The 25,936-nt window shown below is 37.2% G+C and overlaps 3 protein-coding genes across 22 annotated transcripts in view; 1 reads left to right on the forward strand and 2 right to left on the reverse strand.

Annotated features, from left to right (window-relative positions):
* The window catches only part of ZC3H11D (zinc finger CCCH-type containing 11D), a 29,324-nt gene extending 20,112 nt beyond the window's left edge, over window positions 1-9,212 (reverse strand). For both annotated transcript variants that reach the window (XM_086403779.1, XM_086403777.1), the window contains exons 1-3: window positions 9,159-9,212; window positions 7,045-7,164; window positions 6,577-6,697 (exon numbers count right to left, since the gene is read on the reverse strand). In XM_086403779.1, the coding sequence (XP_086259905.1) occupies window positions 6,577-6,697; window positions 7,045-7,164; window positions 9,159-9,212 (295 nt within the window). The remainder of the gene's footprint in view (window positions 1-6,576; window positions 6,698-7,044; window positions 7,165-9,158) is intronic.
* Window positions 9,213-13,394: 4,182 nt separating this feature from the next.
* Window positions 13,395-23,281, forward strand: RLIG1 (RNA 5'-phosphate and 3'-OH ligase 1). 3 transcript variants are annotated; one of them, XM_086403776.1, is made up of 8 exons: window positions 13,395-13,639; window positions 14,689-14,806; window positions 17,811-17,906; window positions 18,778-18,894; window positions 20,411-20,608; window positions 21,602-21,721; window positions 22,809-22,939; window positions 23,059-23,281. In XM_086403776.1, the coding sequence occupies exons 1-8, from the start codon at window positions 13,550-13,552 to the stop codon at window positions 23,245-23,247; spliced, it is 1,059 nt and encodes a 352-aa protein (XP_086259902.1). In that variant the 5' UTR covers window positions 13,395-13,549; the 3' UTR covers window positions 23,248-23,281. The 3 variants fall into 3 exon arrangements, with proteins under 3 accessions (XP_086259902.1, XP_086259900.1, XP_086259901.1); XM_086403774.1 differs by lacking the exon at window positions 22,809-22,939 and having other exon boundaries at window positions 21,602-21,771; XM_086403775.1 differs by lacking the exons at window positions 14,689-14,806; window positions 22,809-22,939 and having other exon boundaries at window positions 21,602-21,771.
* A 131-nt stretch (window positions 23,282-23,412) lies between these two features.
* The window catches only part of CEP290 (centrosomal protein 290), a 95,897-nt gene continuing 93,373 nt past the window's right edge, over window positions 23,413-25,936 (reverse strand). For all 17 annotated transcript variants that reach the window (XR_015164800.1, XM_086403765.1, XM_086403753.1 and 14 more), the window contains 2 exons: window positions 25,126-25,205; window positions 23,413-24,221 (listed from right to left, as the gene is read on the reverse strand). Coding sequence is in view for 16 of the 17 variants with exons in the window: in XM_086403765.1 (XP_086259891.1) it covers window positions 23,991-24,221; window positions 25,126-25,205 (311 nt within the window). In the remaining variant the exon portion in view is untranslated. The remainder of the gene's footprint in view (window positions 24,222-25,125; window positions 25,206-25,936) is intronic.

The raw sequence follows: 25,936 nt of genomic DNA on the forward strand, positions 1-25,936 counted from the left end.
GCCATGTCCTCCTCCAATGCATGAAAGTGAAAAGTGAACGTGAAGTCGCTTAGTTGTGTCTGACTCTTAGTGACCCCATGGACTTCAGCCTACCAGGCTCCTCCATCCATGGGATTTTCCAAGCAAGAGTACTGGAGTGGGGTGCCATTGCCCTCTCCGTTTGGTGTCATAACTAAGAATTGTTTGAGTAGTCTATAGTTTCTAATAAGAATTTTATAATTTTAGTTCATATTTAGGTCTTTGTGGCCTATTTTGATTTAATGTTCACAAGAGCAAGGTCTGTACTTACCAAAGCCTAAAAATAACCTAAATAGATGATAAATACTAAATTATTATTCAATAATAGTGGGATATGTAGATAAATTTTCTATATGTGATGCTTGTGTGTAGTGTGGTTAGGTATACGTGTGCTTAGCTGCATCCAACTCTTTGTGGCCCCGTGGACTATCAGACTCCTCTGTGCATGAGATTTTCCAGCAAAAATAATTGAGCAGCTTGCCATTTCCTACTCCAGGGGATCTTTCCAACCCAGGGATCAAACCTGCATCTCTGCATTGGTAGGTGGGACAAGCACCACTTCAGAAGCCCATGGTTATATCTGAGAGTGTTGTTAAACATAGGAGATCTATGTCAATGCATTTAGAGATAACGTGTCATGATATTTGCAACTAACATTTAAATGGTTCAAAAACAAGGACAGAAATATATGTTTGTACATTTTTTGTGTATATGTAAGTACAATAGAGGGAAAAGAGAAAATAAATTGATAAATTGGTGAATCCTGGTGAAAAGTACATGGTTGGGTGTTCATTGAAACTATTCTGAAACATTTTTGTAGGTTGAACATTTTTGAAATAAAAAGCTGGAGCTAGAAAAGTACACTGAAGGCTCAGCTCTAACACTCATGAATTTAACTGTTGGCTTAAGTGGTAATAGGAAATAGGAAAAGGAGTACATCAAGGCTGTATATTGTCACCCTGCTTATTTAACTTATATGCAGAATGCATCATGAGAAACACTGGGCTGGATGAAGCACAAGCTGGAATCAAGATTACCGGGAGAAATATCAATAACCTCAGATATGCAGATGACACCACCCTTAAGGCAGAAAGTGAAGAGGAACTAAAGAGCCTCTTGATGAAAGTGAAAGAGGAGAGTGAAAAGTTGGCTTAAAGCTCAACATTCAGAAAACTAAGATCATGGCATCCAGTCCCATCACTTCATGGCAAATAGATGGGGAAACAGTGGAAACAGTGTCAGATTTTATTTTGAGGGGCTCAAAATCACTGCAGATGGTGATTGCAGCCATGAAATTAAAAGACGTTTACTCCTTGGAGGTAAAGTTATGACTAACCTAGACAGCATATTAAAAATCAGAGATATTACTTTGTCAACAAAGGTCTGTCTAGTCAAGGCTATGGTTTTTCCAGTAGTCATGTATGGATGTGAGAGTTGGACTATAAAGAAAGCTGAGCACAGAAGAATTGATGCTTTTGAACTGTAGTGTTGGAGAAGACTCTTGAGAGTTCCTTGGATAGCAAGGAGATCCAACCAGTCCATCCTAAAGGAGATCAGTCCTGGGTGTTCATTGGAAAGACTGATGTTGAAGCTGAAACTCCAATATTTTGGCCACCTGATGCGAAGAGCTGACTCATTTGAAAAGACCCTGATGCTGGGAAAGACTGAGGGCGGGAGGAGAAGGGGACGACAGGGGATGAGATGGTTGGATGGCATCACTGACTCAATGGACATGAGTTTGGGTGGACTCCAGGACTTGGTGATGGACAGGGAGGCCTGGCCTGCTGCAGTCCATGGGGTCGCAAAGAGTCGGACAGGACTGAGCGACTGAACTGAACTAAGTTGTGATAGGAATGGTTTGGGGGGATGGGTTGGGTTGTTCTTTTCAGTTACTGCTGTTGTTTCAAGCTCCCCAGATAATTCTAAAGGGGAGCCAGGTTTGAGAAACATGATTCGGGGTACCTGGTCTTCCTGGATTCCGATGGTTAAAGGGAACAAGCCCCACCTATGTGTGTCCAGAAGTAAACAGAAAAAGAGAAAGAAAGAAGAAAATTTATTTAATGGAAATACACATAAATCAGAAATGTTAGAAGTATTCTACTGTTTAATGTAAATTAAAGGGGAAAGGGCATCTTTTATTATATGTAAAGAATCTTAATAGCTTTGAAAGGAAGGTTGTGCCGTAGGGTGGAAGAGCATTACCTCTTAGAAGGAGGAAGCCGGATTAGGTGGTCTCGTGGGTGGATCCATTCAAATTACCAAAAGGACTGGTTATACTTGAAATGCCAAGTCTGGGGTTGTTAGGCAGTTTTAGAGTCAGAATTGTGTTTGAAGTCAGGTACCTCTAGTTATGAGATATATTATGTCACCTAAGGTATTTAACCTGTCTGGGCTTCATTTTCCTCATCTGTACAATAAGAATACTATTTTTCAGTTTTTTGTGAGGATTAAATAAAATTAGGCATGCATAGTACTCAGCATAGGGGTGCCACACAGAAAACTCATATTATTTGAAAACTGTGGATATGAGATTTTCTCATTTCTCATAATCCTACTTCATTTTTTTTTAATCGATTACATTTTTAGTTTATAAAGTCTTAAAGAGAAGGTCTGTGGACATCTCAGACATGACTAACAATGTTAGGCCTGGGAACTAAGACTTGAGTATGAAGCATGAGTGTGCTCAGTCATGTCTGACTCTTTGTGACCCCTGGACCGTAGCCCGCCAGGCTCCTCTGTCCATGGAAATTCCCAGGCAAGAATACTGGAGTGGGTTGCCATTTCCTTTGCCAGGAGATCTTCCCGACCCAGGGATCAAATCCAGTCTCCTGCATCTCCTGCATTGGCAGATGGGTTCTTTACCAGCTGAGCCAGCAGGGAGTAACCAACTTTACTTCCAGAAGTACCATGCTCATCGATGAGAGCAGACAGCGTCCAGTTAGGATGAGGAGTCTCCCATCCAAACCCAAATTGTTACAGGGGTCACCATCATCTGGTTTAAAACACTTGCTCAACCCCTCTCCCCTTTCCCCAAAGAAGAAAGAACTGATGTGAACAGTTTTTCCTCTTATAACTATTAACAGTTGTCTTACTCTGTGTCTTATCCACACACACACACCCAAAACTAGTCTGTGTTTTACTGACTCAAATATGTAAGTCAAGGTGTTTGTTAAATTATTTAAAAAACACAAGACATTGGTTTTTTAAGACATAATGAAAAGGTCATGTACACATATTCATGTAGGCAAGACCTTGTAAAGTGAGCTACCCAGGCTTCATTTAATGTGGTCAAATAGTTGTTGAAGGCATCTCCAAGACAGTGACTCAGAATACACAAAAATCAAATTATCCTTTCAGGTATTCATTTTAGAATAACACGGCAAATAATCAAGGAGATGAGCATTTGCTTCAATGTTTGAGCTACTCTGTTCTGAATAAATTGTCCCTTAGCAAAATTTAAGGAGTTTCTTAAGAGGAACCCTTTGTTTGGGTATACTAACCTCTACTGCGTACCATGGGAGAAAGAACAAGAACCCACCAAGCTCACAAAGAAAATGCAAAATGTACTCAGAAATGCCTTGCAAATTCTTATAATTAGAGCAAATATTAACTGAGCTATGTTTTTCTTAGCACTATCATTTGGTTTTAATAGCTATTTGCCTCTAAACTTAGAGATGATAACCAGAGGGATTAGGCCACCTTTGAAAATGTCTAGTTTAGCAACATTTAAATGAAATATTTGGCAAAAGAGTCCAACACCTTTTTTTAAATTTGTTAGCAGATTAAAGTTTAAATTGCAAAAGACTAACTGGCAGTTTTACACGTCCAGACAAAAAATGTCAGACTCCTGATAATTGAACTTAGGCCTTAAAGATAACAGACAATGGCAGATTAACTAATGGGAAATTGCTTTCAGCAAACACCTCATTCTGGAAGAGCACAGCTGGTAACTTAGATAGCACTGTGCGGCTGCAACTCACCCACTTAATATGGACCACATGATGGGTCTCAATTCCTTGATCAGAAGCCTTAGAAATTTTCACAGTGTATGCATTTAATAACCTAGATTTTATCTTATTTTAACTGGACACAAACTTACACATGAATTACACAATGCCATATATGAAACAATAGTTATATTTTGCTACCAAAACAACCCTGTCATAATCCTACCCTGAATTTGTTAATCACGTGTACCCACTAAAACATAAAGGTAGATTTTAATAAAGTTATAACTTTGTAATTTAACTTTTGTCTAAGGTGAGAGGATTTAATTTCCTGGTTCTGGTTAATATGAACCTTGGTAGGTAGATGCTCCTGGAAATATTTTAGGAAATATTAGGTCTACAAAAAATCACACTATAACTTCTGAGGTATTGAAATATTCTTAGAATGAATAAATGATGCAGTAGTTCAATACATAATTCAAATGAGTTTAGTAGTTTTCTGTGGTGGTGGTGGTATAGTCACTAAGTTGTGTCTGACTCTTGCAACCCCATGGACTGTAGCCTGCCAGGCTTCTGTCCATGGGATTCTCCAGGCAAGAATACTGCCATTTCCTTCTCCAGGGTAATAGTTTCCTACAGCCTGGAAACTGAATCCTCTTTCCTAAAGCACAGAAATGTGCCTGGGCAGAGAAAAAATAGTTACCTACTTATTGTGAATAAATATTTTTCAGGACTTCCTGGAATAGAATTAGCCACAATGTGAAAGGTAATACTCTATGTTTGGTGGTTGGGATTTATCAGTAAACAAAGATTCCTATTCTTACAGAAATTTCATTCTATAGGGAGGAGTCAGACAAACAATAGATGTAGTGAAGAAATATATCTGAGAAAATGATACGGAAGTGGCAAAGATAAAGCAGAGCTTATCTCCTCTCATGATGGGAATAGAATGGCTAGGAGAAGGATCTGGTCCTTCCAAAACCAGTGCATGGATCTGGTTTGACCCTATCAAGAGAGGGGAAAGCTTATCCCAAGAGTCAGAAGCAGTTTTGACATGTGTTGAAGAAACTGAGACTTCCAGAAGAGCCAGAACTATTTTTGACCCCCAGATTCTATGCCTAATCTATGAGGATAATGGAATGTATCCCTAGAGAACTTAGCTGAGGACATGTCTTAACAGTGGGGAGCCCACTGTTGGTTACAGAGACATTCTACCTTTCCTTTGCCCTCGGAGATGCAGTCTTTCCTCTAGTACTGAAATAATTAGTTTGAAAGACAGCAATTTCACCCATAGACCACTAGGAAGTAGGCTAGCACACTATATAGAGAGAATTTAATACAATGTTCTTAATGAAATAAAATCACGCTAGATGTTAACCAATGGGACAAAGTTAACCACTTAGTAGGTGTAATAACTTTCATCCCAGTAGGTTACCTTCACTAGTCATCTGTACATCTATCAGTTCAGTTCACTCAGTAATCTCCGACTCTTTGTGACTCTATAGGCTGCAGCACACGAGGCTTCCCTGTCCATCACCAACTCCTGGAGCTTGCTCAAGCTCATATCCATTGAGTCGTTGATACCATCCAACCATCTCATCCTGTGTCATCCCTTTCTCCTCCTACCTCCTATCCATCTATCCAAGCATCCAATTTTACTGAGCATCTGGGCTCCCCACATTGTGCTAAGCATTGGTAGGGAAACTAGCTATGAGCCCCATCCTTGTGATGTTCACAGTCTAGTGAAGAAAAACATTGATCCAGGTATTAAATGTATGATGAATGCTCTGAGAGCAGCATTTTCCAGAAGACTATAACAAAGAGACATGGTTTTTAATCATTCATTTGCCAAGGATTATCTGAAGCCAAATCTTCAAATACAAAGGACTGATATTCTATAAACTCATTTCTAGAATAATTCCATTATAAGAAATGCAGTGGCCATAGCAAGAGAGTGAAGTGGCTATAGCATCAGAGAAACCTGATTCTCCCAACTTTTCAAAGTTCTTGCCATTTACTGTTATAGGACATGGTGTCTTCTATACCCCTTTCCCATAACTTAGTTTAAGGTTCACCACACAGTAGAGTCTCAGTAGCATTTAGCTGGTTTGAAGGGTGCCACTTATTTAGCAACAATGGGATTGCATCTTCCCCACAAATGAAGTCTTAGGAAGAACCACACATCTAGCTGCTCTTCTAGAAGCAGAAGCGTGCAAACCAGAGCATGCCCTTGCTCTCCCCATGTATAAGAGGTTTCTGCACATTTACAGGGAGCAGTGGTGAGGCCAGAACTTCCTAGCTTTGCTCCAATCATGGGATGAGTTGCTGAGACAGCTCCCCTCTATCCAGTGAGGGCAGCAGTCATCTCACTTTTCACATGACTAAAATCCACTTTAGAAACACAGTCAGAGAAAATTTAACTATGGTCATTCCATTTGGTTAGCTACTTGATGGCTCAATCTCATAATTCTTGATATAACCATCCTAAATCATCCACTGGCGATTACACTGTATTACTCACCTTGCCATACTTTAATGTGTCATTCTATGCTGCTATTCCAAAATCAGACTATAATATGGTATAACCATGTTATTCAAAGAATATACTCACTGCTACTTGGTGGCAAAAATAATCCATTGATATTTCGAGGTTTGCTGTGATAAAAGATACAACTGATCTTCACACAACCAAGAGGTTGAGTTTCCCAGAAGCATGAAATACTGCAGTTTTGCTAGATAAAGGAGGTGAGGCAAATGTAAGGATGAGATGCCATAATCACAGTTAAATACAACGTGCTGCAACACGACATGACAAAAACTACTGTAATTGCTGATTTACGATTGTGTGTGTTTCTAGGCTCCGTTTCGAAGCTCTGTTATTTAAAAGATGCAATGGGTACTCCTCAGACACATTTGCCCATTTTTATTAAGAATTTAAGTTGAGCAAAGTGGAAAATGCCTAAAATTAAGTCATTGGAGGAAAGAATCATTTCTTTTCTATTGTGTTGTAAGAGTACAGAGTTCAAAACTATCGGAGGGAGGTGCTTATAACAAACATGATAATGTTGAATAATTCTACCTGCATTTCCATGTGTCTAAATCTGCAAAGTGGATCTAAACATTTTCCCTCTCTCCATAATGAGCACACTGTGTCACTGCCAAGGGCCTCTTCACAGTGTCGGAATCGGCACTGGGAACCCTGAAAGAAAAAAGTAGACAGTGTAGAAAAGTCAATATATGAACGTCAGTGTTTAACAGTAGATTACTAATCAACTGAATAAAGTATGAGATCAAAGTAAAATTAAAAAACACTACAAATCCAAGACCGTCAAGTCTAAATTTTAGCGAAGTATCAAATTTTAGTGAGACTGATAAAATAATCTAATGATTAAACAGTACATTCCATAAGTCACTGATAAAATTCTCGTAGTGTCTGGAAAATCCCATGGATGGTGGAAGCTGGTAGGCTACAGTCCATGGGGCTGCAAAGAGTTGGACACGACTGAGCAACTTCACAAGGATAAATATATAAAAGGTCAGTGACACTCTTGATCACAGTCTAATGACAAAGGGATCTAATTTTCCTTATGAAAGCCAGAATTATTTCTAAGAATCATCACCCATATTCTAATTGTGGAGATTATCTCTATTAATCATAACTTTTATTAGATAATTGTTCTCTTACTCAGATTAGGCACATACTGTTAAGTGTGCTTATAGAGGGAAAGTGAACAGAGTTTAAACTTTTTTATTGTGGAATTTTAAATATTTAGCACATTGTACTAAGTTATATACACATATATATTTATACATTTACATCATTATATCTCAACAAAAGCAGATGTGGATTATTTGAATGGGCTGCTATTTTTTGCTTATCTTATGTCTTTTACACATAGATCAACAGCTGGGAAAATTGTAGGTCATTGTCTTTTTTTCAGCAGAGGGGTGGGTGACATAGAACAAAAGCAAACATATCCTATTAAGCTCATCCCTTTTTTGACAGGTTTCAGGGTTGTTCCTTATTTTTTTCCCCCACCTTCTTACTGTCTGTCTTCACTCTCTCTCCCTTTTAAGGTGGCTCTGTAGATCTCATAGACCTAGATAGCAGGCAGAAACCAGATAAACCAGTATCTGAATGCCCGACTCTGTTTTGCCCATAATCACAAAATCAATCCATTACTCACTCTCTGTGCCTCAGTTTCCTCATCTGTAAAAATGGAATAAAATGCCCTTCTCACATACTGTTGTAAAAATTATGGGAGATAAGGTAATGTGATTGCTATTACTATTTTTATTTTTTTCATTTAATTATTTATTGATAACTTAGAATTTGAGGATATAGCAGTGAAACTGACAAAACTCTCTGCCCACACGGAACATAAATTCTATTATTTATCATCATCCCAGGGTTTAATCTTAAGGTAACAGGTAATAGAAGTGGATCTAATTCTTACAGTCTAAGAGGCTGACTCTATTCAGTTATCCTAGCAGAGATGAAATGCTTCAAACCAGACACAGCACGTCTTTCACTGGGTTCATTCTGACATGAACATGAAGCTCCAAACATTGGATTTCTACATTTATTTGGCTTCATTGAGATCCACTAATCCAAATCACTTAGACATTTTTTTTTCCCATTTTAACTTTATAAACTTGAATTCTTGTTTGGCCAGTTTGTATTATTTTTTGCCTTTTCCATGATATTAATTATTTACTATTACTTTGACAGAGGAAAATTCAATAATTTCATTAAAAAATTCCAAAAGAGGGAATCAATTAGATTTATTAAGCTGAGTTTGATAGTGAACCTGAATTTAACTATTTGAATATATATGACTGGAATCACATTAACCAAAATATCATATGCTTTAACATTAGTAATTTGATGTTTCAAGGAGCCATAATATAGGCAAAAATGCCACATGAGGATTAAAAAGCCATAGGCTCGTAACTGGCAGATAGAAGGAGAGTTTCAGATAATTTTAAATATTACCAGATCTCCTCAGAGAAACTCAACATATCAAAAATACATGATAAGGCTTTACTTCATATTTTAACTATGTACAATATTTTGTGGGAAAATAGTAAATTTTTACTCAGCAATACAAATAAACTGTTGCCATATTTTCCTTCATTCTACTAAAAAGCTTAAGCATGTGGAATATGTACCATAAGTTGTACAATATTTACCTTTATGCATGTGGAATTAAAAAAGAAATAGCAGTCATTCCCAACTTCTGCCATTTTCAACTCTCTTGCTGCTAATCCAATGTTTTTTAATATAAGAATTGCAGGAATGCAAATATAAGAACTATCAGTGTGTAAGGGGAAAAAGAATTTCTTTTCCACAGTCTTTCAGGCTATCAGTAGTATTCCTTTAAAACTGACTTCCTGTTGACAGTCTATTACACAATAGATAATTCTTAAAGAAATTTAAATTAGAAGATACCTTCTCTAGCTTTGCAGAAACGTTGAAAGTGGTTGCTAGTAAGCACACAAACTCAAACTTCCAGAATTTTCCTCATTGTTACCTAATTCATTATTTGCTCATCATAAATGACGTCATATCTAACTGTAGGCTAGTTTACCTTAGTGAATACTGTACAGTATTTCTGTTACTCAGTTTAGTTATTGACCGGAAAAAGCTAATACAAATAAAACAGTATATTTTATCCTTCAATGTTCTGATTAAATATGGAATATAAACTAGTTCATACTTTCATAATTAAGAAGTATTAAATATTTTACAAGTTAATTATTTTCTAGACTCATTTCTATGTATGATTTGAAAACAAAACAAATTTTTATATAAGTAAATATGCTATATTTATTTTAAGATGAAAACAAAATTATGTACTCACCACTATCCACTGATTTGGGAAAAAAACCATTCAGATTGGGATATTTAATAATACCTGAAAATAAGTTGGACTACTTATTCATCTTGTAGCTATAGTCCATTCACTCTTCATCCATCATTAAAAGGGAAATAGATTCTTCCTATAGCACTAAGTTTCCAGATGCTTGCAAATTTTGAGAATTTGTTGAAAGCAAAGTGAAGTACTCCGATTCCCAGAATGAGACATTTCAATCAGCAGTTATTGAGATCTTTCTTCATCTTAGTATCTTTACTAAAAACTAGAACCTAGAAGAAATTAATAAAAATATTCATAGTAGGTAATTTAGGAGATGCCATAGAGATGAGAAATTACAATAGATCAACATGTATTTTTAAATACCTTTGTACTTTTAATTGGAAATTTACAAGATCAAGACATATATTCATTTTGATATTTGGCAAAACCAATACAATAGTGTAAAGTTTAAAAATAAAATTAAATTAAATTAAAAAAAAAGACATATTCACTTTGGTTAAGTGAAACAGACTAAGTTGGTATGAACTTGAGTACACTGCTTTAGAATAAAAATATAGAAAGTATGCTAAAATTTATAAAGAATTATAATTGTAAATAAGGGAAAATAATAAAGTCAAAAATAAAAAACAAGAGCCATGCAGCATTGAAAGTAAATGAAGTAGAAAATAAAGACTTAACTTAAATCCTTGAAAATATTAGCAATTATATATAGAAAAATCGAATATCTCAACTTTTGTTTTGCCCTACCTTCTAATTCTAGAATAATAATGCACCCATCTCAAGCACATAGCTTACTGGGAGAAACACCCCTAAGAAACAGCTTTAAGTAGTCTTTGCCTCCAGATAAACTTCCTCTTCACATATGAACTTACAGCTAGCTGCATTGCACTATTATCAAATACTTTGGTAATCACTATTACCAAACACCATTATTGCATGATTGCATTAACATCACGATTAAAGCCATTGTGAGAATCCATGTTTTACATAGGAGAAAGGCTGAAAAAATGCTTTACCTCTTGAAATTAGTTTTGAACAACTATGTTCCATTAGAAACAGCAAAAACACAAAAACCCACAAGGGGATTTTTTTTTTTTTTGTCATTGTAAATAGATCTGTGAATTTTGGTAGTCTTTAGCATGCCTGGAGCCCTAATTTCCTCTTCTTTTTTTCCAATTCTCTTTTCCTTCCCTTTCTTTCTTTTTACCCTCTCCCCCACCTTTTCCTTATTCTCTTCATTTCTTAACTGTTGTGAAATTCCTTCTAGTTTTTTAGGGAAAGCTATGACCATACCCAGGATGACTTTTCTCTCTGTAATGAGTAAAGCAGAGTTATGAGAAATTTGCATGCACTACTCAGGGTAGGCCTGCAAATTTTGTTTTTTGAGTGTGTTGGCCAAGGTATACTCTGCACTGTATACTTCATTTTCGGTTCATGTCAGAACACTAACACATTAGAGAAAAAAAGTCTTTCTTCCAGATTGTGAAATCCTGTAACACCACTTTTAAATACTGGGGCTGGTAATCAGTCCTTGCTGGCTCTTCAGACTTATGAAAATCAAAGGGGCGGGCTGCTGATTGTCAGAGTGGGAGTCCAGACTGTGAGTGTGAATTGCACCAGTGGCTCCCCTTAGTGTTGGACTACCTCGTTTCTGCTGGAGGCTTTACTCCAGGCACTGATGAAATCAAAGTATTAGAAATAGAGCGCTTCTTAAAACATGGTTTAGCTTTGCTGCTACTTTCAAACAGCAAGTGGAATATTTTGGAAGGTGATCTTCAGAAATGATAGAAGGTTGGACCTAAAAGATTCTCTGGCAGTTTGGGAAATGGCAGTTGCAAGTTTTAGGAGTTATTTCATTGTTGTCTCCTTGAGTTCCATGAAACAAGCTCTCCGTTTGGGACTCCTGTGGAGGAACAAAAAGTCCCTGGTTTTTGACTACGCAATGTTAAGGACTTTCCGATCTCAGGATCTCACATTAGGTGTTTTCAGCCACCGCCCCCCGCCACCTCCCCCCCCCCCCGCCCCGCCCCGCCCCCATCCCGAGGCCCTTTTTTATTTATTTTTCCTATGAGAAAGTCAAAGATAGTAAAAGAAAAAGTAAATACTTTTGTATGGCAGATCTCTTCTTCCCTCCCTCCCCTCTAAATCCAGCAATCAAAAAACAGTGACTTTTTTTGAGGGATATTTTATTCTTTGGGAATTCCCTTATACATAGATACCTCCAAGTGTAATACAGTAGTTTAATCTTCTGAGAGCTAAATCAGGAAAATGCTGGGAACTTTCATGCCTACAGATAAAACAACTATAGAAATGAGACTCGGGCTTTGTCAAAGCACCTAAAAGATGGCAGTAATCAAAAGTCCCTATTCCGGACTACTTGCTTCAGTGAGAAAGGGTACTATTACTAAAAGTTTACTTTTTCAGCCGTTTGATTGTTATTACTTACCCTCCGAAATTCTTTTGAGAAGTCAGAGCTGTTTTTAGCTCTGCAGTTGATTGCTGACAAGTACTCAAGCCATTCTGTTGGAGCTCATACTTAACTAAGGTAAGTGAGATTCCTATGAAAAAAATGAGACTGAAATCTGGTTGTTGGTATTCCAGTGGTTTGGAATTGGTCTAATACTAAACTTTGCACTCACTCTGGAAAACAAAACAAAACAAAACACCAGAACCAACTTCGACCATATTATGCCTTACAATGAGTTTGAGCAAACTCTGGGAGTCAGTGATGGACAGGGAGGCCTGGCGTGCTGCAGTCCGTGGGGTCGCATGATCGGACACGACTGAGAGACTGAACTAAACTGAACTGATGCCTCACAACAAGGCGTAATCCAAACGGTAATTTTCTTTCTTTTTTTGGCCCCAGATATTTTAATTGTAGCGTTTTCTAACATTTTTTCCTGGGAAATTACTTTTCATTTCGTTTTGAGATGTCCCCGGATATTTCTAAGCTTCTACAGTGCTTTCCTGGAGAAGGCAATGGCACCCCACTCCAGTACTCTTGGCCTGGAAAATCCCATGGACGGAGGAGCCTGGTGGGCTGCAGTCCATGGGGTCGCCAAGAGTCGGACACGACTAAGCAACTTCACTTTCACTTTTCACTTTCATGCATTGGAGAAGGAAATGGCACCCCACTCCACTACTCTTGCCTGGAGAATCCCAGGGACGGTGGAGCCTGGTGGGCTGCCGTCTATGGGGTCGCACAGAGTCGGACACGACTGAAGTGACTTCGCAGTAGCAGCACAGTGCTTTCCCCAGGAAAATATTAAAGGGAACAAGTAAATCTGTTTCATCAAAATGATGTTAAGTAGCCACCTGAAATAGTTCATTACTTATCGCTTGATAACATTTAATTTTCATAAATATCATCGGCTAGTAATACACACACACCAGAAACGGATAAAACCAGAAACGGATCTATTTTCACGGTCATCAGAACCCCGAGGGACGCTCTCGAGAGCGCACACGAAGGTACCTCGGCTTCCGCACTACAACTCCCAGAAGGCTCCGCGGCCAGGAGGCCGTTTCCGGGCGTGCGTCCCCGTCCTACGCTCGGAACCGGGGAAATGGGGAGCGGTGCTACCTGGCCAGCTCGCGGCGTGTTCGCGACTTGAGTACGCGGCTGACCGCTCTGAACGCTCCCCTGGTCAGGACCCGGCGCTGCTCGGAAGGGCCCTCTCCAATAGCACTGCTTGAGGACCGACCATGAGGCGCTTGGGGTCGGTGCAGCGGAAAATGCCGTGTGTGTTTGTGACGGAGGTGAAAGAGGAGCCTTCCACCAAAAGGGAGCATCAGGTACCAAGGAGCACTGGGCCCGCGGGGCGGCCGCGGGTGGGTTCCTCCCCGCGACGCGGGCTGCATTTGAACCCGCGAGCGCTTCCAGGCGCCGTAGAGCCGCCCTGCAGCCCGGGGGTCTCTCTGCAGGGTTCGCTCCGGCGGCCTAGGGTACAGGTCTTCCTTCAGATTAAAGTGTCGTAGACTGTAAAGACTGTAAAACGGTGGCATAGTCTTTCTCAGAAGTGAAAATGAATCACGAAGTTCGTTGGAACTTTTTTTTCCTCCATTCTTGATGCTCTTTTGGCTTCCTGACAATAAGCAAATCATAAATTAAAAACGCAGTTTACTACTGATAAAGCTGAAAGGGTGCCCGTGTTTCTCCTTTGCACTTAACGTACTTAACATTGTATTATGCATTTTATGACTGTTGTCTCCTTCCTTAAAATAAACGTTCCACCGAAGGCAGGTGCCATTTGACCTCTATCCTAGTGTTGAGGCCAGTGCTTAACCCTTAGGAGGCTTTTAGCAAATGATTATCAAGTAAATGAACACACGTAACACTTGAGCTAGGCATACAGCTCTGCATAGGATATGATTCCTGGTGTCAAGCTCATTATGGTGGATAAAGAAACATGTGAATACAGTTGGTCTGTGAACAATGCCAGGATTCGGGGTCCGATCCCCTGAAATCCGAGTATAACTTGTGGCTGGCCCTCATATTCAAGTTTCCTCCGTAACGAGGCTTCTGCATCCAGGATTCAACCAACTGTGTGTAGTACTGCAGGATTTCCTATTGAAAAAAAAATTGCGTGTGAATGGTCCCATGCAGTTCAAACCCCTGTTGGTGGAGTCAACTGTACTTAACAAATCTCGGTGGACAAACATGTATTGCTGTGATAGCATAGAAGAGGAGGAGATGATTTGTAAGAACTTTACAGGAGAAATATTTTGAAGGATAAACTGGTGGTCATACCTTGGAACTAGGGAAATTAAAAACTTCCAGGTGAGAGCATGTAGAAGGCATAGAGGCTGTTTATCTTAAACCAGTTTTCTTTTTCTCTTTTAAGCCATTTAAAGTTTTGGCAACTGAAACTTTAAGTCACAAGGCATTAGATGCAGATATACACAATGCAATTCCAACAGAAAAAGTGGATGGAACATGTTGTTATGTTACTAACTACAAAGGTAAAATAAAACTGTACTACAAATATTTATTTTTCTTAATCACTTAAACTGTATATATCTGAAGTGCTCTTCATAAACCCTTGGAAACCTAAGTATAATGGGAAGATAATAAAGTCACAATCACTGTACCATTGTATCTTTCTCTTGGGGGAAGAAAGGAAGATAACTTAATATTTACTTAATACTGATTAAGGGCCAGACAGTATGATAAATGCTTTATGTGTTATCCTTATCTATCTGCACAATAAGCCTCTCCTGTTTCACTGAAACAGAAACCAAAGCTCAGAGAACATAAATAATTTGTTTGAAACCATTTAATTAATGAAGGCTCAACTGGTAATAGGACCCAGGTTTATGTGACCCTAAAGCTTGTTCTTATTCTGCTGAGCCCAGTGCTAATTCAGTTGTTTTATTACTGTTGCCAGTGTCTCTAATTTGTTTCATTTTAATGTACTTTAAAAGAGATAGAAACTCAAATCAAAATTGTCAACTATGTTATGGAAAAAAATGCATTGAAAAGACAGAAATAATCTTTGTGCTTTTTTTCTAGATATTGAAATTACTTCTCACTTCCAGCAAGAGAAATAAAAGTTAAATGCTTATTGGATACATTCTTCATAATAGGAAGTCTCTTCTGAAGTGCACCTTTTTTCCTTGTGGTGTGCTGACGTTCACATAACATAGAATTCCCTGTTAGTCCTTTTTAAGTGTGCACTTCAGTGTGCTGCGCAGTTCCCATTGTTGTGCTGCTGTCAACACCATCCGTCTTCAAAACTCTTTTCATCTTGCAAAACTGAAACTTCACACCTTTTAAATAACAGCCTCCCACCTTGTTGCACACACTGCTTTGTTTCTAGGATTTTGACTAGGTAACTCACGTACGTGGAGTCATTTGGTGACTGGCTTATTTCACTTAGCATATTGCCCTTAAGATTCCTTCGTGTTGTAGTGCATGTCAGAATTGCCTTCCTTTATAAAAGGGTGAATGCCACATGTTTGTGTATACCACATAATTGCGTGCATACTGTTCATCCATCCGTGTGTGCTAGGTGGGACTATTAGCTGTCGTGAGCCGTGCTATGAACATGGTACACAGGTCTCTCTTAGAATCCCTCCTTTCGGTCTTCAGGGTATATATCCCAAAGTGGAATGGCTACTGTAACTCTTTTTTGTTTTTTTTGAGGCACTGTCATACTCTTTTTTGTAGCAAGTGCACTGTTGTGTTCCTACCAGGAGTATAGAAGAGTTCCAGCTTTTCCATATCCTCACCAGCACTTGTTATTTTCTGTTTTTTTGATAGTAGCCATCTTAATGGGTGTGCAATGCATTTTTTATGTTTATTTTTAAAAAGAACAAAAGGTTTGTTCAACAGAAATGACAGTGTAGTTTTAATCTGGTTCTTCATATTATTTATTGGTATAGCTAATAAGTAATGTAGAATGCCTTACCCAAACTGTAATCAATAATTTTTCAAATAGCTGATTTATATATTTGAAGAAACAAAGTTTTCTTTAGGGTTTTATATTTATATTATGGGCTTCCCAGGTAGCACTAGTGGTAATGAACCCTCCTTCCAATGTAGGAGACATAAGCGAAGTGGGTTCCATCCCTGGGTCAGGAAGATTTCCCTGGAGGAGGGCCAGGCAACCCACTCCAGTATTCTTGCCTGAAGAATCCCATGGACAGAGGAGCCTGGGAGGCTACAGTGCACAGGGTTACAAAGAGTGAGACATGACCAAAGCGACTTAGCACACAGGCACATATTTATATTAAGAAACTTAAGTATGCATCACATTGTGTGATTACTATCAATATAATGGTGGCAGTTAAACAAAATTGGATTGCTAAAGAACACTTAGAGAACCCAGAGTGACAGTGCTTGTAAATCCACAGTTAATTACAGGTACAGGATAGGCGAGGCAGTAAGGGCATTGAAAGGATGCACATCACAACCAAAGTCTCTCTCAGAGTGAAGGGTCTGTTGCTGCTGCTAAGTCACATCAGTCGTGTCCGACTCTGCGGCCCCATAGATGGCAGCCCACCAGACTCCTGTCCCTGGGATTCTCCAGGCAAGAACACTGGAGTGGGTTGCCATTTCCTTCTCCAATGCATGAAAGGGAAAAGTGAAAGTGAAGTCGCTCAGTCGTGTCTGACTCTTCACGACCCCATTGACTGTAGCCGGCCAGGCTCCTGCGTCCATAGGATTTCCCAGGCAAAAGTACTGGAGTGGGGTGCCATTGCCTTCTCCGAAGGGTCTGATGAGACCTGGTGAAAGCGTCTATGGTCCTCCCCTGATGCCTCCCCTACCTTCCTGACAAATCTAGAAAAGACAAACTTTTTAAAATTAGGGACCACCGCTGATGTAGGCAGAGAACACCTCAGAAACAGAGAATCTGAAATGCAGTCTCAGCTGGGGATTTTTATATTTTGCTGGTCATGAAGGCATCTTCCTGCTAAGTAACCAGCCTCAGCAGCAGCCCCGCAGGAGGCTCACTGAGACCAAGTGCAACTCCTTAGTCTCACTGTTGTCGAGAAAAAATGCTGGTATGTTTTTTCGTACATAAAAGTTTCAGGGGAAACGTCTGAGACCCCCGACTGCAAAGCATCACTGTAAATCAGTGTTCCATGCCTTGGCCCAGGGGTCAGAGCCATGTGAAACAACTAGCTTCACTCCACGTTTTGGGGGTTAACCCTCATAGCATAATTTAACATAGTTACATTTTAGAGCAGGTGTGAGTACAATTTCTGGTTATGTTTCCGTTAGCAGAGAGATAGCTTCAGTTTCTCGCGACTGCTAGTTTCTCGTATGTCTGTGGGATGATGTCCTTACTGAAATGGTCAAATTTGTTTTGTTTGTTATCCTGCATATTTCTCTTTGTCTTTTGGGTTGTTTCTCTTAGAGGAAATGACCCTGCGTTTATTGAAAAAGGTTATACTGAAATGTCTTTCAAGCTAAATTTTATTGTTTGCCTCTTAAACTTTTTTTTTCTTTATTATTTTTTAGGTCAGCCATACCTTTGGGCTCGGCTAGATAGGAAACCTAACAAATTAGCTGAGAAAAGATTTAAAAATTTTCTACATTCAAAACAAAACTCGAAAGGTTCGTGGGTCCTTTTTTTTTTTATTAAAGTTATTCATGATTTAAGTTGAAATTTTTGTCTTATTTCTTGCTGTGGTGTTCTATACATTATATCCTTCTTTACAGTTTAAGCACTTTGGGAAAAGAAAAAAATTACAACTGAGTATCTTTTTATGTAAAAGCATATTCTTGAAAAAGATTTCAAAATATTTTCCTAACATTTCTGTGACTCTTCATTGTAGTTTGTCAGTTTGATTAAAACATACAAGTTACTATGAGTGACACATTTGGTTATTAATAGTTTTATGTTACATTCCTCTAAGTAGATATATACGTACTTTGGCCACCTCATGCGAAGAGTTGACTCACTGGAAAAGACTGATGCTGGGAGGGATTGGGGGCAGGAGGAAAAGGGGACGACGGGATGAGATGGCTGGATGGCATCACCGACTCGATGGACGTGAGTTTGAGTGAACCTTGGGAGTTGGTGATGGACAGGGAGGCCTGGCGTGCTGCGATTCATGGGGTCGCAAAGAGTCAGACACGACTGGACTGAACTGAACTGAATACATGTATCATTATATATCCACTCATATATATAACTTTATATATTTGTATTCATAGTGCATTAAAAATTCACCATAAATCTATACATACTGTAACATTGGCTGCTTTAATTAGACTGTTAACTTACTGTTACAGATGGTGGGTTCAAAATTGAAAATTTGAAGTGTTAGTAGCTTAACCCTGAGAAATGTGGTGGTAATGAATGGAGACTAATTAATATGGTACCTGATTTGATGGGACTCATTAGTTGTTCCCACTTCGAATTTGTTCAGTGTTTTATAGTGTTTAAAGTGTCACCACACATAAGATTATTTAATTCTTTTAGAATTTTTTTGGAATGTTGAGGAGGACTTCAAACCTGTTCCAGAGTGCTGGATACCAGCGAAGGAAATAGAACAGATAAATGGGAATCCGATGCCTGATGAAAATGGACACATTCCTGGTATTACTAGATCTCTTCTAAGATACAATTTTGTGTTTACTAGTAAAAAGAATAAGATACATGCAATTGGAAATTATAGAATATAATTTTAATATGGTGGTTCATGGTATTTATACCAAAGATGTTTCATATCAAGACTGTCCTTTCAGTTTTAGAATATTTTCTCAGATGGACAGTTTACTACCTCTGGTCTATAAAAATTAATAAAGCATTGAGTTTGGGAATAGCCTTGAAGTACTGTCAGGATAGATGGTATGATCGATTAAATCATATTAAGCCTTTACTTTTTAGACTGAAGATAACAATATGCATATGTTTCAAGTACCTATAATGTGCAAAGTATTCTTAGATTTTAATAATATAAAAATGAAGATCAGAACCCTTATCCTTGATGATCTTGTAGACAGTAGGAAAAAAAGTCTACCAATAATAGTATGATTTAAGAACTAGAAGGAAATAATGCACAAGGTACAGTTGGAGAAAAGAGGAAGAATTCCTAGTTCAACCTTGGTGGTTAGTAGAGTCATCTAAGGAGAATGGACATTAATCCTGAAGCTCAAGAGCCAGGAAGTTAGTTGGCAAGGGAAGAGAGGTTAGCTTAGGCAAACTCCTACAAAGGGGAGAGGTCATGGCATCTTTCGGAAATTTTAAATAACACCTTACTGTGGCTGGAATGTTTATAACTTGAGTTATAAAAGTAGAGGCTGGAGATGTGTAATGGGGTCACATCTTAAATGGCTTTGTATTCTATCTGGATGGCATCACCGACTTTGTGAAGTTTGTGAAGAACTTTGTGAAGTTTATCCTAAAGATGACTATTAAGCAGCGATACAGCAGAACTAAATATAAATTCTTGAAATAGAACTGTGGTAAAAGTGGGATAGGGAGTTGGAGATAGTAGACTAGTGAAGAGCTTATTACAGTAGTCTGGATGAATAATGAATACCAAAGATGTGATGGTCATAATAGTGTTTATGCCATAGTTTGGAGTTTTTTTTTTTTGGTAAGGAATTCTCTACAACAAAGAAGCCTAATCTGGCAACAGGAGTTAGGAAGGGAATAGCATTTGATAAATGTAGAATCCATACATTGTTCAATAAATACCAGAACAATACAATAAATTGTGGAACAATTGCATCTGTCTGTTGTCCCTGAAACTGGAGAGGAGGTAGAGAGAAAACTGAAAAAAGGTTTTAGTGCTGTGTCTTAGAATGGTGCTCAGTTCTTATTGAAAATATGAATTTTCTTTTAAAAGAATTCTGGGTACTCTGTAGTAAATAATCAAACAGGTTAATTCCTCCGCAGAATCCAGAGACCTTATGATTAGAAAGAGAGGATGATTTACAAAGTAGCAAAACTGTTAACATCTCCACTGATGTTGAATGATACCTTTGTGTGATAGAACATCCAGAAAATTGGCGACAGAAATTAAAATTACCATAGTCTTAATCCAGAGAAAAACAATGCAAAAAAACAAAACAAAACAAAACCCCTCACTTGTTTCTTTAAATGACAGGTTGGGTCCCAGTGGAGAAAAACAGCAAACAGCACTGCTGGCATTCGTCCGTAGTCGATTACGAGTCTGAGATCGCCCTGGTCCTGAGGCATCATCCTGATGACCCTGGGCTTTTGGAAATCAGTGCAGTGCCGCTCTCAGATCTTCTAGAACAAACACTGGAGCTTATAGGAACCAATATTAATGGAAATCCTTATGGTGAGTAAAGCCTTTTTCTTATTTAGTTACAGTAGTTATTTATAAAGAAAACTTCCTAGGTTCAACTGAAAGAAATACACACTATAGGAGTGACTGATAAACTTGGAATTATTTGTTTTTTTAGATTCCCTTTTTTAGTGAAATCATACCGTATTTGTCTGTTATTTCACTTAGTATAATATCCTTTAGGTTTATACATGTCACAATTGACAGGATTTCATTCTTTTTTTATGCCTAATGTTCCATTTTCTGTATGTGTACCCTATATCTTTATCCATTCATGGTGAGGTAATTAGTTTAATTATAACAGGTAAGAGTAAAATAAATAAAAGAATTAGCAATGAATATCGTAAGAAGCATCAGAATATATACCATGATTATTTGAGTACAAGTCCTGAGGGCACTATGGAGTATTGTTGACAGGCAAATGAAGACAGACCCAAGGTCATTAAAGCTATAATAACAAAATCCAATATAGCGATCAGAAGCAGATTGATTAGCAGGTGAAAAGAAGCTAAGACAGTAACTGTGCAAGTTACCAGATACAGCGTGGCCATTTGACAAACACTGAATGATTGTGGCCACTGGTGTAGAGCAGTGGTTGGTGGACTTTTTTCTAAAAGGCTACATAGTAAATATTTAGTTTTGGGGGGGCATATCTCTCAAAGATCGTAGACAGTGCTTAAATGAATGGGTTGGCTGTGTTCCATTGGAACAATTTACAAAAATAGGCATTTGGCTGGATTTGGTCTGAAGGTTAAAGTTTGCCAATTCCTGGTATAGAGCACTTGAAGTAGAATTTAGACTTAGTGGGATAAAGTGCCAACTTGTGAGTGAAGGCAGTTGTAATATATTTCTCTTCAAGGAATTAGACTTTTTGGTAAATTTATCCCCTCAGTGTTTTAAGAGGCTTTTTTTTTTACTTGGAGAGAGAAATTTTCTAATTCTTTTTGAAACTTCTGAATGGCTAATGGCAAATTTTTATGATTTTAGGGTTAGGAAGCAAAAAGCATCCATTACATCTTCTTATACCACATGGAGCGTTTCAAATAAGAAATCTACCTACCTTGAAGCACAGTGATCTGTTGTCCTGGTTTGATGGTTGCAGAGAGGGTAAAATTGAAGGAATAGTATGGCATTGCAGTGATGGTTGTTTAATCAAGGTAATGGCAGAAAATAATGTTCCTGAAACAAAGTAGAAGTGGCACTGCAGTACTCTACAAATTCCAGCAGTTCTGATATGCAATAATGTCTTCATCAAATTGCAGTAATTCTGATACTCAGTAATGTCTTCATCTCACGTGCCACAATCTTTATACGATAACATTGTTTCCCAGTATGCGTTCTGTGGGGCTTTGGTTCTTCCAGATGTGCTTCAGAATTAGTGATGAAAACATCTGGAAGACCCTACATACTACATATTCCTTCTTGGAAATTCATGTTGAACGTATGTGTTCTCTGAATCATCTGTACTATAATGACCTCACGTGAAAGCATTTCTCAAACTTGCTTGATTATAGAATTTGTTAAGAGAGTGCCAAGGTGACAGTTAATATGTACAGAATAAATTATTTTACACTTTTTGCCCTTTCTGTGTCCTGGACTTGTCTATTTAATTTCACATAGGTTCACACTGTAATGTTCAAAACTGGAACTAATCCAGTTTGGACCAACCCAGACTCCAAACAATTAACTGAAGCCAAAAACTTAGAAATCATTTTTAACACCTCTGTCCATCACTTCATACATCTAATTATCAGTTCTGAAAGATTCTCATCTGTTGTATCTGTGTACTTCTCAACAACCAATGGGCTGTTAATTTTAATTTAAACCAAGACTCATGCTTGAATTATTTTATCACAATCCCAAGCATTATCTTTCAGTCTTATTCCTGTCCTGTCTTTACAAATGAATGAGAATACTGTTCCTCTGCCTAGTGACATTTAAGATTTTTCATGATCTAGCACCTGCTAAAATTTCTAGAACTCTCCACTTTCATCTTTCAAACATACACATTGTGTATGTTCTTAACTAAATGCAACCAGAGCAAAAAGCACTATTCTATCACATGTTATTCCCTTTGGTTAGAATGACTTCTACCCACATTTTTCAACTGGCTACCTTCTGTATTTAGCAACAGACTCTGTTATTCATTACCATTTTTATGGAGCCCCTGATTATGTTCCTGGAATGTTTCCAGGTGCTGAAAGTACAGGGTTAACAAAACAGTGTCTCTGCCTTCATGAAGCTTACATTCTAATGGGGAAGACAGACAATAAGCAAGTAAATATATACTATGTCAGGAGGAAAACATCTATTAAAAAAAAAAGGGTAAGATGAAGTGGAACCTTAAATAACTCCCAGTGGCTGGGAAATAGTAGGCACTCAAAAGATTTGTAAGTGAGCAAAAATAATATAGGCTAAAGCTAACTTTTTTTTTTTCTTTTCAGGTCCATCGCCACCATCTTGGTTTATGTTGGCCGATCCCAGATACTTATATGAATTCAAAACCAGTTATTATCAACATGAATCTGAACAAATATGAGTATGCCTTTGATGCTAAGTGTTTATTTAATCATTTTTCAAAAATAGACAATCAGAAATTTGGTAGGCTCAAAGATATAATACTTACTGTATAAACTGGAAGTGCAATTAAAAACCAGCTTCATTGTTGTTCTGTTTTAATGTTGAATACTCTGCCATGTTTATAAGGTAAAAATGTCTCAGTTTCAGTTTATTATTCAGTGTCTTAATATAGCAGCATGTCTTTTAGCATTTGAAGCAATCAATTTTCCAGTTGCAAATATCTATTCAAAATTTTATTTAGAAACAGCAAATGAATTTTAACCTCTGGAAGTAAAAATATAATAATAAGCTCTCCACTTTGTACAAAGGTTGGATTCGGTCCATTGTACGTGGGTAGTTTAAAAGACAAACCAACAATTTTGGACCATTACTTTAAAAATTAAATAATTTACACTGAATTTAAAATTGCTAGACATTTAACAAAACATATGGCTCAACTTAATAACATTTATATACACATAATTTGAGAATCTTAACACATATATAAATATGTAAGTATACATAAAACCCCAGTTTTAAATGTTTAAAAAAATTAGTACATTATAAATGTATAAAAATTTACCATAGCTCATTGCCTATTTGACAGACATAACTTATACTAACAGTCTTCAAAAATATACTTTTCTAATATGTTGAAATTTTCATATAATTTTATTTACTAAAAATTCCAATTTAAGTAAAGCTATGAGGTATTGGGAAGGAAATCATGTAGGTCAAACTTGCTTGATTTCCAGATGGAATTTTAACTTACAAAGTTAGTAAATAGTTAAATAAAACTATTGTTAGAGATGGCCTTTTAGTATATGGGGAAATTAACAGGATTTTCCTGCTCATCTTCAAACTGTTCAGAAGCAGCAACAGGACTAGTTAATTCAACTCCAAATTGTTCAGAAAGTTTTTTTAACTTCTCTTCTAAGAGAATATTTTTCTTCACTTCTTCTTTGTAGTTATACTTCAGATCTTCAATTTCTTCAAAAAATGATGGATCAAAATTTTCCAGTTCTTTTTTCAGCTTTTTTATTTCCTCCTAATAAGAATATATTATCTTTTAAAGGTATACACAGGAAAAAAATACATTCTTTAGGTATGAACTAAAGAGAATGAATTACAAACATGAAAGCCAAAGAAACTTGAACAGTCAAATATAAGGCAGAAGTCAAATTATTCTCTTAAGTTATATCCTAGTCTGGCACTATAATTTATCAACTATTAAATCAGAGGGGATTTAATCTTTCCCCAAAAGAATATTAAGATGTTCTCAGTGTGAGGCAGTCAAAAAACTTGGTTATTCACAACACTGAAGTTATTCTGGTTACAATTCTTTGGTTTAGGCTTCATTTGTATTTTCTTTACAAGTATCTAATTTTTAATGAATAATGGTCACCTGTTATATTTATGATCATGGAAACTGTATGGCTTCTGCCTGGCTAAAAGTAAGCATCTGGTAAAGAAACAATTTGAGCTTTAATGACCAGGTAGAATAGCCATTGAGCACTAGTTAATTTTCATATTTATGTTCTTTCATTGTGTTTAGAGTATGAAAGAGAAAAGCATATCAAATATCTTTATGTGAACTATTTCTGAAAAGAATTTAAAAAAGAGAAAGACACTATTCCCAATGTGACCCAAAACTTAGGAAAATATTAAAATAATGAGCTATATTTGTGACAATTAAAAATAATTAACTCTCTAAACAATCCCATTTGTTCTGTCTCAATTTTTTGGTAGTTCTCTATAATATTTTTAATATTTTAAGTCAGACGAATATAAAAACCTTAATGTCAAGGTTTAAATGTAAGTATAAAACGTGATTCCAGGAATATTTAGGATACATAGTTAAAACTCAGAGATGGTGATCATAAAAATAGTTTTCAACAGCTGTTTTCACAAAACATGTATAATACGATAATTAGATATAATTAAATACTTGCCTTCAAATGCTGCTTTTCCATGTCTGAGGTTCTGAGCTGTGTCTCTAGATCTTTGATCTTTTCCATTAGGTGATCAGGATCTGCCCCCACAAAGTGAAAATTAGACTAAGCTTTTTCCCACTCTGAGTTCAAGATAATGGACTTATTTTAGAAGAGAAAGAAGAAACTTATGGAACTAGAGCCTGGAAAATGTGGCCTTTTATAGCTGAAACAGTTCAGGCTGTGAATTCTATATGTTAACCTCTATATCAAGTATTACAATTCCATAGCAAACAAAGAGAAGAGACATAAGCTAGGTGTTAGAAGTATAGAGTCAGGTTAATTTTTTACATGGAAGAAATCATTATTTGCAGAGGAAAATTCTAGAACCAAGAAAATTTTTTAGGTCTAAATGTACAACGTTAGAATAAGTACATGATTAGGGAAGGGGCTATAGCCATAAGGTGGCCAAGTGCTCCGGTTACCAGCAGCTCTGGCTGTTGCCTGTGCATCAGGATGCGTTTACTGTGTAGTTATTATGTGATGAATGTGCTGGGCAGGATGGATACACAAAGATGAATACATCCTGATGTTTTGGTAGGAAAACATAGAAAGCATAAGGGCATTAGTTTATTTATTGATTTCCTCCAGAGTTAAACATATCTCTAATTTTATAAAGAGAATCAATCTGCAGTAGTTTTTCTTTAATTAACCATCTTTGCTAGAAACATTTTATTTAAACTGCATATAATGTGTCATATAGCCATCAAAATGTAAAATTTTTTAAAATGCTAAATTTTGACAAAATAATGGTCAGCAAACACATTTTCAA

This window comes from Bos grunniens, chromosome 5 (genome assembly GCF_055505025.1).
Source record: "Bos grunniens cultivar Pamir isolate PY7600 chromosome 5, Bosgru_T2T1.0, whole genome shotgun sequence".
NCBI lineage: Eukaryota > Metazoa > Chordata > Mammalia > Artiodactyla > Bovidae > Bos > Bos grunniens.

Bases quoted from the DNA above. Each gene is read 5' to 3' on its own strand.
- RLIG1 (XM_086403776.1), top strand. From the start codon at position 13,550: ATGAGGCGCTTGGGGTCGGTGCAGCGGAAAATGCCGTGTGTGTTTGTG. The intron at 17,907-18,777 runs GTTCGTGGGTCC...TAATTCTTTTAG, and splicing joins TTCAAAACAAAACTCGAAAG to AATTTTTTTGGAATGTTGAG. The intron at 21,722-22,808 runs GTAAAATTGAAG...GAATGTTTCCAG, and splicing joins GTTTGATGGTTGCAGAGAGG to GTGCTGAAAGTACAGGGTTA.